This window comes from Chiloscyllium plagiosum, chromosome 38, assembly GCF_004010195.1.
Source record: "Chiloscyllium plagiosum isolate BGI_BamShark_2017 chromosome 38, ASM401019v2, whole genome shotgun sequence".
Taxonomy (NCBI): Eukaryota; Metazoa; Chordata; class Chondrichthyes; order Orectolobiformes; family Hemiscylliidae; genus Chiloscyllium; species Chiloscyllium plagiosum.
The window spans coordinates 20,075,976-20,092,261 of NC_057747.1; the positions used below are offsets into that span (position 1 = coordinate 20,075,976).

The window sequence follows — 16,286 nt, forward strand, 5'->3', positions numbered from 1 at the left end:
TCGGGTGCAGCGGATGCAATAAATGATGTGTGTGGAAGTGCAGGTGAATTTGTGGCAGATATGGAAAGATCCCTTGGGGCCTTGGAGGAAAGTAAGGGGGAGGTGTGGGCGCAAGTTTTGCATTTCTTGCGGTTGCAGGGGAAGGTACCGGGAGTGGAGGTTGGGTTGGTTGCGGGGTGTAGACCTGACGAGGGAGTCACGGAGGGAGTGGTCTTTTTGGAACGCTGATAGGGGAGGGGAGGGAAATATATCCTTGGTGGGGTCTGTTTGGAGGTGGCGGAAGTGACCAGAAGTTCAGGGTCATGCTTGGCAGCTAGGCAGAGGCTTCCCACAAAGCACTCACCCAATTTGCACTTAGTCTCCCCAGTGTAGAGAAGATCAGATTGTAAGCAGCAAATGCAATAGGCTAGATTGGATTTTGTGAAACTTGAAAGGATTCAGAAAAGATTTATAAGGAAGTTGCCAGGGTTGAAGGGTTTGAGCTACAGGGAGAGGCTGAAGAGGCTGGAGCTGTTTTCCCTGGAGCATTGGAGGCGGAGGAGTTACCTTATAGAGGTTTATAAAATCATGAGGCGATGGATAGGGTAAATAGGCAAGGTCTTTTCCCCTGGGGTAGGGGAGGGCGTAGGTTTAAGGTGAGAGGGGAAAAAGTTAAAAGAGATGTAAGAGGTAACTTTTTAACACAGTGGGTGGTCATGTATGCAATGAGCTGCCAGAGGAGGTGGTGGAGGCTAGTACAATTACAACGTTTAAAAGGCATCTGGATGGGTAAGTGACTCGGAAGGGTTTAGAGGGATATGGTCCAAGTGCTGCCAATGGGACTAGATTAGGTTAAGATATCTGGTCAGCGTGGACAAGTTGGACCGAAGGGTCTGTTTCTGTGCTGTACATCTCTATGACTATGTCCACATGAATCGCATCTCTCGGTAGGAGGCTTTGGAGCTTTGGTGGGTGAGGAACATGGAAGTAAAAGGGCACGAGTTACATCTCCGGCATTTGCAAGGAAACACAACATCGGAGGGGTGGGTTTGAGGTATTGGGGATGATTGAAGTGTGGTATGGCATCAGGGAGGTAAGGGTCCTTTTGCAGTGCTGACAACGAAGGGGAGGATATGTTTGGTGATGGCATCATGCAGGTGGTGGCAGAAATGGTGGAATATGATCCATTGAATGTGGAGTCTGCTAGGACAGAAGGTCATAGATGTATAGCACGGAAACAGACCCTTTGCTCCAACTCGTCCATGCTGACCAGATATCCTAACCTTATCTAGTCCTATTTCCCAGCATTTGGCCCATATCCCTCTCAACCCTTTCTATTCATATATCCATCCAGATGCTTTTTAAATGTTGTACTTGTACCCACCTCCATCAGTTCCACTGGCAGGTCATTCCATACACTCTGTGTGAAAAAGTTGACCCTTATATCACTGAAGGCAAGGCGGGTCTTAATCGGAAATCTGGGAAAGGGGCATGCTCAGAAGACCATGAAAAATGACAGTTATGGTCCAGTTTCTGTCAACCACACTGAAGGAATTCCTCGGTTGAAAAAAGATGAAATTGCAGAAACACTGATGTGGCCATTGCAGGCGTGGCTGGCTAGCCCAGCCCAAAGGGACAAAATCAATTGAGGTCAATAAGATACAGAAGGGGTTTGCTAAAGTAGACACGGAAAGAATGTTACCTCATGTGAGGCAATCGAGAATGAGAGAGGGGTCATAGTTTTAGGATAAGAGGGTAGCAAATTTAAAACAGAGAGGCGGCACGGTGGCTCAGTGGTTAGCACTGCCGCCTCACAACACCAGGGTCCCAGGTTCGGTTCCAGCCTCGGGCAACAGTCTGCGTGGAGTTTGCACATTCTCCCCGTGAGTTTGCTTCGGTTTCCTCCCACAGTCCAAAGAATTGCAGGTCAGCTGAATTGGCCATGCTAAATTGCCCACAGTGTTAGGTGCATTAGTCACAGGGAGATGGGTTACTCTTCAGAGGGTCGGTGTGGACTGGTTGGGCTGAAGGGCCTGTTTCCACTCTGGAGGGAATCTAATCTAATCTAATCTCATCAACAACCAATCAGATACAACAGGGATAGAGAGAATAATGGGCAGTTTTGTCTGGATTTGGCGAAACTGATTATAAGAAATGTCATCACTCATCCAAAGAAGAGTACGTTGTCTCATTCTTACAAGTTGAACTACGAATGTCAGCAACAATTGTCCCCAGGTGGAGATCCTTCATTAGATGGCAGCAATCAGGCAGTCAAAATGTCAAAAAAACTCAAATGCATCTGACCACCTTCAAAAAGGAGCGAGTAAAAGACCCTGATCCCGATTCTTGTCCTCAGGGACCCAGGGTAACTTTTTCATGCAGGCGGGGTGGTGCATGTATGGAATAGCTTTTATTAGTAGAGGGATCGAGTTTCGGAACCATGAGGTCATGCTGCAGCTGTACAAAACTCTGCACTTGGAGTATTACGTGCTGGTCACCACATTTATAGGAAGGATGTGGAAGCTTTGGAAAGGGTTCAGGGGAGATTTACTAGGATGTTGCCTGGTATGAAGGGAAGGTCTTACTAAGAAAGGCTGAGGGACTTCAGGCTGTTTTCGATAGAGAGAAAAAGGTTGAGAGGTGACTTAATTTGAGACATGTAAGATAATCAAAGGGTTAGATAGGGTGGACCGGGAGAGCCTTTTTCTGAGGATGAGTGATTGCACTGGGGGGCATAGCTTCAAATTGAGGGGTATAGATATAGGACAGAGGTAGTTTCTTTACTCAAAGAGTAGTAGGGGCAAGGAATACACTGCCTGCAACAGTTGTAGACTCGCCAACTTTAAAGGCATTGAAATGGTCATTGGATAAACATATGGACTAGAATGGAATAGTGTAAGTTAGATGGGCTTCAGGTCAATTTCACAGGGTGGTGTAACATCGAGGGCCGAAGGGCTTGTACTGCGCTGTCATGTTCTATGCTCTATGTTCTAAGTCACCAGTCTGCCAGACTGACTCGTCAAACACACTTGTTGAAAAATGATATGTCAAAGTTTAGGCGTCTTTTAACAAAGTTGCGAATGTGGTGCTGGAAAAGCACAGCAAGTCAGGCAGCATCCAAGAAGCAGGAAAATTGATGTTTCAGGCATAAGCCCTTCATCAGGAATAGGTCCTCACTTTCTCCTAGTTGATGATCTCCAGCATCTGCAGTCCTCACTTTCTCCTCGCGCCTTTTAACAAACAAAATATTAGGCAAAATAAACTTGTACCAGCAAACTGGTCGTGGCCCTGATTGCTTGGGTGCCCAGGGTATAAGGGTGCTCTGGATGGTAGGGTGCTCCGAGTAGTAGGTCTGGGTCGTAGGCTGCTCTGCGTGGTGAGTTGCTCGGAGTACTATGTTGCTCTGAGTGGTAGGGTGCTTGGGGTAGTAAGGTGCTTGGGGTGGTAGAGTCCCATGAGCTGCTCCCTTGCCTCATTTATTGAAAGGATCCTGCCAACAACTTAAGTGAGCGAAAAACAGCTCTCGTGCCTTTTCTCTCCCGCTCTCTCTCTCTCTATCTCTCTATCTCTCTCCCCCTCTCTCTCTATCTCTCTCTCTCTCTCTCTCTCAGAAGGCAACATTGCCAACTTCACGCTTTAACAGGGGATCAAGCCACAGAGAGCACACTGTCCACTGCCACTTATTACAGCTGGTTTGTTATTCAAGTTAATTCACTGTTCGCTATGGAACAAAGACACAGGCTGTAAACGCCTACGATATAATTGTTTGAGAAATGATGGAGAACGAATAGGACAGGATGATCACAAACTTCCCTCCCCCTCCCCAGCGCGTTATCTTGCTAAACCTCGTTCAAATGTTTTTGGATGATGTCCATACCCCTCCAAAAACCTGGGAAGCAGATTCAATAAAATAGAGACTGCTGGAAAGAAATGTCCGTGCAATTCAACATGGCTCAGCAGCCAGTCGCTATGGTTACAGCACCATGTTGTGGCTTAAACAAAAGCTGCAGTTGGAGAAGGGAGTGACGAGCTCTCTCTTTTTTTAATGATTTCAAATTTCAGCCTCTCACTGAGAAGCTCAGTCTTCAGTCAGCTTCGCAAAAGCCATGTATTATGTTGTGAAGAGACTCAGCTGGTGGTGACATTGTCTCAGTAAAAGGAGGGCAATGGTGGGGTGAGGTGAGGGGGAGACACAGTTTACTTTTTCAAATAGATTCGGGGTAATGTTCCCGCAGCCTTTCCACAGAGACTGTCAGAATCTCATTAAGATTTTTCTAACTGAGGTTTCGGCTTTTGATAAAAACCGTGGCACTGTGCCATGACTTTTTCTTTATTTAGATTAGATTCCTTACAGTATGGAAACAGACCCTTCAGCCCAACTAATCCACACCGACCCTCCCGAAGAGTAACCCACCCAGACCCATTTCCCTCTGACTAATGCACCTAACACTACGGGCAATTTAGCATGGTCAATTCACCTGATCCGCACATCTTTGGACTGTGGGAGGAAACCGGAGCAAACCCACGCAGACATGGGGAGAATGTGCAAACTCCACACAGACAGTTGCCCTAGGCTGGAATCGAACCTGGGTCCCTGGTGCCGTGAGGCAGCAGTGCTAACCACTGAGCCACCGTGACACCCCTTGTTTGAATATTTGTTTTTGAAGTGCAGCCATTTTCCAAGTCGAGACACCCAATTGTGCACTGCAAGCTCTCACAAGCAACATAATTGTAAGACTGTATCATCAGTATTGATGTGGAGGTGCCGGTGTTGGACTGGAGTCGACAAAGTTAAAAATCTATAACCTGATGTTGTGTGATTTTTAAGTTAATCAGTATTAATTGCAGTGATGTTAGTAGAGGGGTAAATATTGACTAAGACAGCACTTTACTAGCCATCTGAGAGGATAGTCCAAGTCCTCAACCACACCTCTCAGCTAAAGAGTGGCACTTCCAATATTGCACAATGTCACCACCAGCTGAGTTTCTTCACAACATAATACATGGCTTTTGCGAAGCTGACTGAAGACTGAGCTTCTCAGTGAGAGGCTGAAATTTGAAATCATTAAAAAAAGAGAGAGCTCGTCACTCCCTTCTCCAACTGCAGCTTTTGTTTAAGCCACAACATGGTGCTGTAACCATATTCCAATGTTAGCCTCAATGTAATGTTGAAGATCAGGAGATGGACTTGAACTCATCATCATCTGAATCAGAGGCCGGTGTGCTACCCACTGAGCCACAGTAGATTCTCCTTAGTACTCAGTGATTGAACCTGGAGACTTGTTTGTCTCTACGGTTATAAGAGTCATACAGCATGGAAACAGACCCTTTGGTCCAACCAGTCCATGCTGATCATAATTCCAAACCAAGCTAGTCTCACCCTCCTACACTTTTTCCATATTCCTCTAATACCTTCTCATTCATGTACTTATCTAAATGTCCTTTAAACATTGCATCCATCACTTCCTCTCGAAGTTCATTCCACACACAAACAAAAAAAAATGCCCCATGTCCTTTATAAATTTTTCTCCTCACCTTAAAAATATGCTCCTTAATCTTGAAATCCCCTACCCTAGGGAAAAGACACCCACCATTCATCTTATCTGTTCCCCTCATGGTTTTATAAACTTCAATAAAGTCGCCCTTCAATCTTTTACGCTCCAGTCAAAAAAGGTCCCAGCCCATCCAGCTTCTCCCTATGACTCAAGCCTTCCATTCCCAGCAATATCCAGGTAAATCTTTTCTGAACCCTCTCCAGTTGGTAATATCTTTAGTAATGCCCAGGTTCATGTCCTCAGTCATGACATTTTGGATATTGTGGCACTCCCTCAAAACAAGTGACTGATTGCTCCAAAGTCCATACCAAAATGTTTCTGATTTCCATTACAGCAAACAAAATTTGTAATTTATACCACCAACCGATACAAACCCTGTATTTGTCAAGGGTAATTACTCAATTCCAAACTTGAGCTGCAAATATATATATGTCACTGGGGCCTAAAACAACTCATCGAGAAGCTGTGACAATGCTGAATAATGCACGTATTGAAGATACAATAACAAAAGTTGCTCAAAACACTCAGCAGCATTTGCAAAAGTTACTGATTAAAGATATAAAAAGCTAATGTTTCTGGTTGATGACTTTTCATCAGAACTGGGCTGCAGTTTAGAAGAGACTTTGGAAGGCAGAAATAGAGTTACAATAGGAGCAGATTAAGTTCAGTTGGGCAGGAGGTGGCTGAAACAATGGACTAGCCAGAGCAATCTTGTTTATGGAGTTTGAAGAAGGTTAAAGTGAGCTGTTCGGAGTTGGGGGACTTTGAAATCAGAAATCATGGAAGGATGATCATCATAGAATTAGAGAATCCAACAGTGTGGAAGTAGGCCATTCGGCCCATTGAGTTCACATGGACTGTCTGAGGAGCATCCCAACCAGACCCATCCCTGACCCTATCCTTGTAACCTGGCATTTCCCATGGTTAATCACCTAGCCTGCACATCCCTGGACGCTACGGGCAATTTAGCAATGCCAAGCCACCTAACCTGCTCATCTTTCGACTTTGGGAGGAAACAGGAGCACCCAGAAGATGTTTAGAATGTATGGGGCAGTGACAGTCAAGACTACTTTTCGTCATTTATATGAATGATTTAGATGTGAGCATTAGAGTTAATAGTTAGTAAGATTGCAGATGATACCAAAATTGGAGGTATAGTGGACAGCGAAGAAGGTTACCTCAGATTACAACGATCTTGATCAGATGGGCCAATGAGCTGAGAAGTGGCAGATGGAGTTTAATTCAGATAATTGCAAGGTGCTGCATTTTGGGAAAGCAAATCTTAGCAGGACCTATACCCTTAATGGTAAGGTCCTAGGGAGTGTTGCTGAACAAAGAGACCTTGGAATGCAGGTTCATAGCTCCTTGAAAGTGGAGTCGCAGGTAGATAGGATAGTGAAGAAGGCGTTTGGTATGCTTTCCTTTATTGGTCAGAATATTGAGTACAGGGGTTGGGAGGCCATGTTGTGGCTGTCCAGGCCATTGGTTAGGCCACTGTTGGAATATTGCATGCAATTCTGGTCTCCTTCCTAATGGAAAGGTATTGTGAAACTTGAAAGAGTTCAGAAAAGATTTACAAGGATGTTGCTAGGGTTGGAGGATTTGAGCTTTAGGGAGAAGTCGAACAGACTGGGGCTGTTTTCCCTGGAGTGTCTGAGGCTGAGAGGTAACCTTGTAGAAGTTTACAAAATTATGAGGGGTATGGATAGGATAAATAGACAAAGTCTTTTCCCTAGGGTGGGTGAGACTAGAACTAGAGGGCATAGGTTTAGGGTGAGAGGGGAAAAATATAAAAGAGACCTAAGGGGCAACTTTTTCATGCAGAGGGTGGTATGTGTATGGAATGAGCTGCCAGAGGAAGTGGTGGAGGCTGGTACGATTGCAACATTTAACAGGCATTTGGATGGGTATACGAATAGGAAGGGTTTGGAGGGATATGGGCCGGGTGCTGGCAGGTGGGACTAGATTGGGTTGGAATATCTGGTCGGTGTGGATGTGTTGGACCAAAGGGTCTGTTTCCGTGCTGTACATCTCTATGACTCTATGACACAAACATGGATGATGAAATTCAATAGTCGGGCCTCAGCAGGGAGAGGTAGAAAGGGTCGAACAGTTACTATTTGGCCTCTGCTAGAGTAAGGGTCAGTACGCCAGGCAACAACAGTGACCCTCTTGTCAGCAACATTGATGTTAGGCTTGAACCCAAGAGAACAGAATGCAGTACATTCAGAGGAGGCAGGTTTGTGTGAGTGAGGGGAACTGAGAAGTTCAGAAAGCTGATGAAACACCAGAAGTTCTGTGCATTAATGAAATAGTTTTTATTTGATGAGACAGAACTCAGTCCATTCAATGTGGAATGCAAGCATGATAATCCTAGTTTTCTCATATTTATTATGTCGAGTCGTCTTAAATCCATTTGGAAATAGCAGTGGGATCATTTGTGATTAAAATATCCCGGTAATGTCAGACACTGAGTTAACCTATCTGGATGTTAATTATGTATAAGCCAGTGGTTTATATTCAGCACCTGTGATTAAATGAAATGAGCAAGGAAATGAATAGAAAATTTCCAGTCAAATGAAAATAGACAAATGCATGAGAGAAAATGAGCTAAGTGTCTAAGAAACAGAGTGCATGCAAATGATATTAACAGACCTGGGATTACCCTTGACCTTGATGCTAGTACAATTTGTTAAGGGGATATGGGTTTGAAGACATGAAAAAGTAGATTACTAGGTTTGAAATGGGTCAGTCAAGATTGGCATTGTGCTTATACTCGATACAATCCAGTCTACTTTGCGACTGGACGCAAGGCATGGTTCCAGATAAAGTAGTCAATGGTAAATATGCTGTACTGATTCTCACTGTAGTCAAGTTGCCTTGTTTTATGTTGCTTCTGTGAGTTGAGAGTTTTTCCATTTTCTACGCTCACATGGTGGTAGCTGGCAGTGCTGTGGTGGGATGGGAGTGTTTCTCTTTTTGACAGCCTTTCTCTCCTGCTGTCCTGAAGGAACTGCCTTCTGGTAGCTCACCATTCCAGCTGCATATTTCACCCTCTTGTAGCTCACCGACATTGAGTCTACTTTTTAAGCGCGAGTCAAATTCATTAGGTTGAGAACACCACCACCAAGATGATCTAAGCCATCTTGAGTGCCTCTACTACTCCCTAACTAGCTCAGTATAGATGAGGCTATTGGATCGAAGATCTTCCTGGTGTATAGTTTCATCTACTCCTTGTTGAGTTAGTGGAAATAATGAGCCTTGCTCGTTCGTGTGATGGTAATGCCATTAACAATAGTACTGATAAATCCCATATTGTCCAATTGCATACATATAACAAAATGCTGTTTAATGAGATCCAGAGTCAGAGATTATGAAATGTGCAATGCATTATTGTCCTGATGAGGCTGCTGGCTCTTTAGGATAAAAATTACTAAGTTAACTGTGTGTCAGGTCAGTTAGAACTTAATTGCTGCTTGCTGATCCAATTGATGGTCCAATTGCTATTTACAGTTCCACACAACAAAACCGAGATGAAATGTCATCACTATGCTATGTTAAAATCTGTTAACCTGCCAAATTAGCTCCCCTTGTAGCTGCAATGGGTATTTGTGCCCATTTGGTTCAAAAAATCCAAAAGTGCTTAGTTTTGCTATCAAATTGTTTCTCAGAGATTTCCACGACTCATCTAAGAAGTCCATTCCAAATGTTCACTTTGTATGACGATATACATGACACCCTGAGATCAATCTTAGCTTTACCTTTGGTTAATTTGCATTTGTACTCCCCACTCTTCAGATTTACCTTAAAGCAACAATACCACATCACCATCATGTCATCCATGGGGACAATACTGCTCACAAAACAAACTTTTCATTGTACTTAGGTATATGTGATAACAATAAATCAAATCAAATTGAATCACATTGTTGCTTGGCACTCTAAAATATTTGATGCAGCTAAAAGGAAAAGATGAGAAATATTAGAAGATTAAGTTTCTGGACTGGCGAAACCAATACTTTGAATTCCTTTGCAAATTAGCCATTATTGGTTTTTGCCCTAACATTGTTAACAGGAATTGAGATAGAACATAGAACATTACAGCACAGTACAGACCTTTTGGCCCTTGATGTTGCACCGATCCGTGACACCAATCTGAAGCCCATCTAACCTACACTATTCCATTTTCATCCATATGTTTATCCAATAACCATTTAAATGTCCTAAACGTTGGTGAGTCTACTACTGCTGCAGGCAGGCCGTTCCATGCTTCTACTACTCTCTGACTAAAGAAACTATCTCTGACATCTGTCCTATATTTATCACCCCTCAATTTAAAGTTATGTCCCCTCGTGCTAGCCGTCATCATCCAAGGGAAATGGCTCTTGCTGTCTACCCTATCTAACCCTCTGATAATCTTATATGTCTCTGTTAGATCACCTCTCAACCTTTTTCTCTCTAACGGAAACAGCCTCAAGTCCCTCAGCCTTTTCTCATAAGACCTTCCCTCCAGACCAGGCAACATCCTAGCAAATCTCCTCTGAACCAAAGCTTCCACATCCTTCCTGTAATGCAGTGACCAGAACTGTACACAATGTAATGCGGTGACCAGAATTGTATGCAATAGCTCTTGTGGTGTAATGGTAGTGTCCCTACCTCTGAGCCAGGTGAACTGGATTTCAGCTCCACCTGCTACAGAAGTATGTAATAATAGGTCTGATCAGGATGATTAGTGACATCTTAACATTGTTTTGCATCTGGAGCAAAATGGGATATTGGGAATGTGACATCTACAGTGTGAAGTTGGGGGGTGGATTCTGATTATATGTGTTTTAGGGGGAGGCAATGGTCTAGTGGTATTATCACTGGCTTTGTTAATCCAGAGACCCAGATGACATTCTGGAGAGCTGGGTTTGAATCCCAGCATGGTGGTTGGTTGAATTTGAATTCAATGACTATCTGAAATATCTGGAACCTGTTCTGGACTTCCCACGTGGATGCAACGGTCAAGAAGGCACAACAATGCTTCGGAGCCTCACTAACCTTTACAGATGAACCATAGAAAACATACAACCTGGGTGCATAACGGCCTGGTACAGCAACTGCTCTGCTCTGGATAGTAAGAAACTATAGAAGGTTGTGTGCACAGTCCAGACCATCACAGAAGCCAACCTCCCATCCATCGATTCCATCTACACTTCTCATTGCCAGGAAAGGTTGCTAACATCATCAAAGACCCTTCCAACACCTCCTACAACCTTTTCAGTCAGGTAAAAGATACAGAAGCTTGAACACATGCACCAACAGGTTCAAGAGCAGCTTCTTACCAGCTGTTATTAGACTGATGAATTAGCTCTCTAACTTCAAATAATGCTGGTCTTGCTAATATCGAGCTTGCTATGTGCACCTCCTGTGCAGTGTAACCTGTGTGTCTCACTCTGTCTAAGCACTCTTTGATCTGTATGTCTTTACTTACTATGACCTGTCTGTACTGCTCACATTAAAACATTTCCCTGTACTTAGATGCACTTGACTACAATAAATCAAATCAAATCGAATCAGAATTAAGAGTCTAATGATGACCATGAATCTATTATCAATTGTCAGGAAAAACCCATCTAGTTCACTCATGTTCTTTAGGAAAGGAAACTGCCATCCTTACCTGGTCCAGCCTACTTGTGACTCCACACCCACGGCAATGTGGTTGATTCTTAACAATTAAGGATTGGCAATAATTGCCAGCGATGCCCCCATCCCATGAATGAATGAATGAAAGAAAACATAGTGAGAGATGCAGTTATATAACATTATGCTGCACAATTTATTCCAACAGCCCATAAGACATCCTGCATGTTACATGACCAGGGCACCATTCTGTTTATACCATTTGAGTGTCACATGAATTGAAAACCAGCATTGGACAGATCCAAGTATCCACTAACTTGACGATAAAATTGTCTGTTGTGCTGGAAAACACTAAAACATCTGTTCTTCTGTGCAAAACAAAATCTTATTCTGGGAATACTGTTGCACTGAGCAGCAACAGATGATTCATCATTTGGCTTTACCGCACATCTGTTGTAATTTGGAAGGTTGAGTTGTTCTGTGAAAGCTGTGGTTGAATTTCTGACTGCCATCATGGAGAGGAAAACTAGTTGTGTTTTTAAACAGTAATTGTCGCAGTGCAGATACGTTTCCAAAAGCTAAATATTTTTTTCCCTGCTGTAGCCAGTTTTAAAGAAGATTACACACCATAAGGTGTAGGCCATTTGGCCCACTGAGTCTCATTCAATGACATCATGGTTGATCTGATGGTCCTGAAATACACTTTCCTGCCTTTTCCATTCCCTTGATTATATTATTGATTAAAAATATGTCTATCTTGGCCTTTTTAAAAATTCACTTGTGGAACATGAGCTGGCTGGACCAACATTTATTGCCCACTCCTAGTTGCCCTTGAGAAGGTGATGGTGGGTTGCCTTCTTGGACAATTGCACACCATGTGCTGTAGTACATTCACAGTGCCAATGGGGAAGACATTTCAGGACCCAGCGGCAGTGAAGAAACAGCGATATATTTGAAAATGTACTCAACAACATAATCACTACAGCTCTCTGGAATAAAGAGTTCAACAGATTTGCTAATCTCCAAGAAAAGAAATTCCTCCTCATCCAAACTCAACAACTCCTTACTTTAAGATTATGCCCTCTGATTCTAGACTCTACCTTGCCAGCCCCCTTAACATCTTATATGCTTCAATAAGGTCACAACCTATTCTTCTAAACTCCAGTAAGTACATTTTTGGATCTTTGATGTATCTAGAATCATAGGGTCTCTACAGTGTGGAAACAGGCCATTCTGTCCATCAAGTCCACACCAACCATCCAAAGTTCAACACACCCTACCCTATCCCTCTAACCCCGCATTTCCCATTGCTAACCCACCTAGCTTTAACAGCTTTGGACTATGGGAGGAAACTGGAGGAAACCCACTCAGGCATGGGAGAATGTGCAAACTCCACACAGACAGTCATCCGTGTTTAGAATCAAATCTAGGTCCCTGGCACTGTGAGGCAGCAGTGTTAACCACTGAACCACCATGCCACTCTGCTAAGGGAAGTTAGATAAAGAGCAGCTTCATAACAATGTAAGACTTAATCTTTGTATATGGAGCTTAACAGATGAATAGTCCTCATTTAAATTGGTGTGAACAGTCTAGCTTGTGATTGAGGACCAGTCTGTATTGAAAATATTGCCCCATGATGCTTTATTCAGTAGCTGTGGTGGTTAATTACTAGACTTTCTTTTATGGTGTCACAACTTATCCGGGTAGCATGCTAGAACTATTGCCAGAGGTGTCACAAATGTTAACAAGTACGCAAAGTTTCCAAATCCTGTCTTGTCAACCCAGGTTGATAGAAAGTATGGACCAAGTTAATGTACCTACCAAGAATTGCCTTTTATTTCTAATCATCAGACTATAACTGCAGGCAAACAATTATAAACTGTTTGCATTTAACGCCACCAGTAGGCATCTTGTGGTGCAGTGCTAGGGCCAGTACCTCTGGATCAGAAGTCCCAGGTCCAAGTACCATCTGCTCCAGGTATGTTTCATAACCTGCAGATTAATTAAACAAATATCCATGATTGCTGCTTAAAACCTTATTCCCCTCATAAAGTCCCCTTTATACATGTGTGGGCATATGCACACGCACACACTTACACACACAAACACAAGAACATAGATATAGACAGGAAATAAACACATAGAAGGAGAGAAACGATTCAGTAGTCTCTTGTTTGCAAGATCTGTTGAGTTTGGTTCTAGCTGATGAGATTTCTTCTCAGCCTTCAATGCTTGAATGATTCCACTGATTTGCAAGAGGTATAGGTTTACTTTTAGAAGGTCTCTGACATATCAATGGAAAGTCACAGCTTACAACAGGTGCAGTAAAATCTAATGATTTATCTCTGTATCATGTTCTCAGCCTCAAGCTGTTACCTAGCTGTTAATAGGATAAAGGCCTTGGTCAATGGTCTATGGACTAGTGACTAGTTATCAATCAACTTCTTGTCACTAACCAAAGCTGGATCTGTCCATTATCCCTCTGTTCCTTTTTGCTGCTAACTAACCTTCAAATACTGTTTGTTCAAACAGCTGTTTAAACAACGCCTGCCACAAGACACGGATGACTTCCTTTACAAGACATGAGACAATCCTTGGTTTTAAATAGTTCATTCCCATTTATATCCATAATCTTATAAAGTGCAAAATTAAAAACTGTAGCCTTCACAATGGGAAACTACAGTGACTTGAACCAGGTGGACCTTGGTAACTGGGAGATTCTTGATTGAAAAGCCTTGGCTGACCAATATAACCAGGTGACTGCCCAGACACGTTTTGGCTTGCCCGTTTGCCACCAGGCAGTGGAGGTCCACACTGGGGGGGCTCTCTATGCAGGAGTCCTCCCCCTTTCTCTCAGGGATCTGGGGTAGAGGGTGTTGCACGCAGTGGTCCCCTGCAACCGCAGGTTGTGGTGGTTCACAGACTCCCAGCCCAACTGCTTGTTCTGTGGTGCTGTGGAGTCCATGGACCATGTATATATGGGGTGTGGGTGCTTGCACTCCCTCTTTGATTTTCTTAAAAACCTTCTCCTCTGCTTTTGGCTGCACTTTAATCCCACGCTCCTGATCTTTGGGCACCTGATGTGGAGGGGGAAGTGCAGGTCAGAGGACCTCCTTGTGGGTCTGTTCCTGGGCCTGGCCAAACTGGTCATAAACAGGTTCAGGCAGTGGGCCATGGAGGGGGTCATTAGAGGCGATAGCCTGCCCTCTCCGCGGTTGCGTTCATGCCCAGGTGTCCATAGAGAAGGAGCACACAGTGTCCACAACACCCTCGACCTTTTCAGGGAGAAGTGGGCACCATGGGGCATGGAGTGTTTATTTCCCCCTTCTGACTCTATTTTTATTTAATCCCTGCCCTCCCCTTCACTTTTTTGATCACGCAGCATTGCTCTTTGAGAAGGGCATTGCTTGTCAGTGGCCACTCAGGTGTTTCCTTTCTTCCTGGTGGTGGAATATAAATAAAGATTCACACACATGCTGTTCTTCACTGTGCCCTACACCTGCATAAACACAACATGGGTGCTAGGGAAAAATAAGCACTACCGCTAATAGGCGGTAGTGTTGGTCTTATGAAAAAAAAGAAAAAAGGGAAAAAGAGAAAGAAAAAATATAACTAGGTGATTTGAATCTCCTCAGTTGAGGACTGACTCCAAGCTGACTGAAGTGTACCATGCATTAATTTAAAAAAAAAGGTGACTTGGTGGCAGGACACCAGCTTCTGTGCAGTTATTTCGGAAACAACATCTTGGAGTTAAGAAAAAAACTGGTCCAGGGTATGTGAAAAAAATCTAAATTTTAATTTTAAAATGTGCTGTATCTTAAGGACTGAAATTCTTTATGGGAGCGCACAATAGAAATGTTTTCACAAAAATAAACAAAAACCGTGACATTGTTGTAATTGACACTTTTTGAGTTTTACCTAATTTCTCTATAATTTGTATCTTAAACCTTCCAACTCTCTTCCAGAGACCCTTGGAGAAACCTGATGGCCTGGACGTGTCGGATCAGAGCAAAGAGCATCCACAACATCTGTGCGAGAAGTGCAAAGTTCTGGGCTATTATTGTCGTCGGGTGCAGTGAGTGGCTCACCAGACCTCGCAGCCACCAGCATTGCCACCCCTCCCATCCCCGAATCCTTCCTCCGCCCCCCCCACCACCACCACCACCACCGTCCCCCACACCCATCAGCATCCCTCTCCCAACACTGCTCAGACCACACGTCCAGTCGAAAGATGAATTCGCCAAAATCTCGCTCATGACAGAAAGCAATTCAGGGGCCTGAAATTGGTAGAATGTGACTCTTTCCTCTGTATGTGCGTATTTTCGGGTTGTATTTATAGTATTAACTACCAGAAACAGTATTACCAATAGCAGTTTAATGTGGCACCTTACATGGGGTGTCTTGCCTACTCTTTGTTTACAGAGACTTTGTACCAGGAGCCAGTGCAAGGGGGAGAACTTATTGAGCTGAAAGGCTGATATTTTAAACCAAGCCTCTTCTGTGCCATTACTAACCCATAAGCTGATAGTACAAGTCCACTTGCTGTGAATTGTCACATGGATTGAGAGCTTCGATCCCCTAGCTCTTTGTGTCAAAAAAAGCTGGCAAGCGTCAGTATTAGAGTAGTAACAAAAATATGGTTATTGGCATGTGATTACAACGAAGACTGACAAATATGTGTCTGGTATTGTAGAGATTAAAGAGTAGGTTGAAAAGGGAAAGAGGCATGATTAACTTTTGGGGTACTGAATAATATTTTTGAACAGTAGACAGCACATTATCACAACTGGAGATATTTCCCTAGACATCCACATCAAATAACTGCAGTGACAAAATGCAATACTGTGAATTTCTGCGATCCTTAATCACTGAACACTAAGCGCCTTCAGAACTTAAATCCATTAACTTATTTTTGGAGTTCAAATTTTTAAACATCACTTGTCTGCCTTTTCGAAATTAAACTTTTATTGTTTTTCACTTTGAGTATCCTTCCTTCCCCATGAAGCAAATGCATATTTCATCTAAGCTGGTTTTGCTGTTTTTCTATGCTGTCCTGGGACGGGCTGCTAAATGGTTCAAGACCGCCTTGCTGCTTTAATCCTCCACATGTGGAAAAGCTTAGTATTT

At 43.4% G+C, this 16,286-nt stretch overlaps 1 protein-coding gene across 1 annotated transcript in view; it reads left to right on the forward strand.

The window, feature by feature from the left end:
- zcchc24 (zinc finger, CCHC domain containing 24) overlaps positions 1–16,060 on the forward strand; it is a 261,964-nt gene extending 245,904 nt beyond the window's left edge. The window contains exon 4 of the mRNA XM_043679053.1: positions 15,125–16,060. Within this exon, the coding sequence (XP_043534988.1) occupies positions 15,125–15,238 (114 nt within the window). The 3' untranslated portion in view covers positions 15,239–16,060. The remainder of the gene's footprint in view (positions 1–15,124) is intronic.
- Positions 16,061–16,286: the final 226 nt, after the last annotated feature.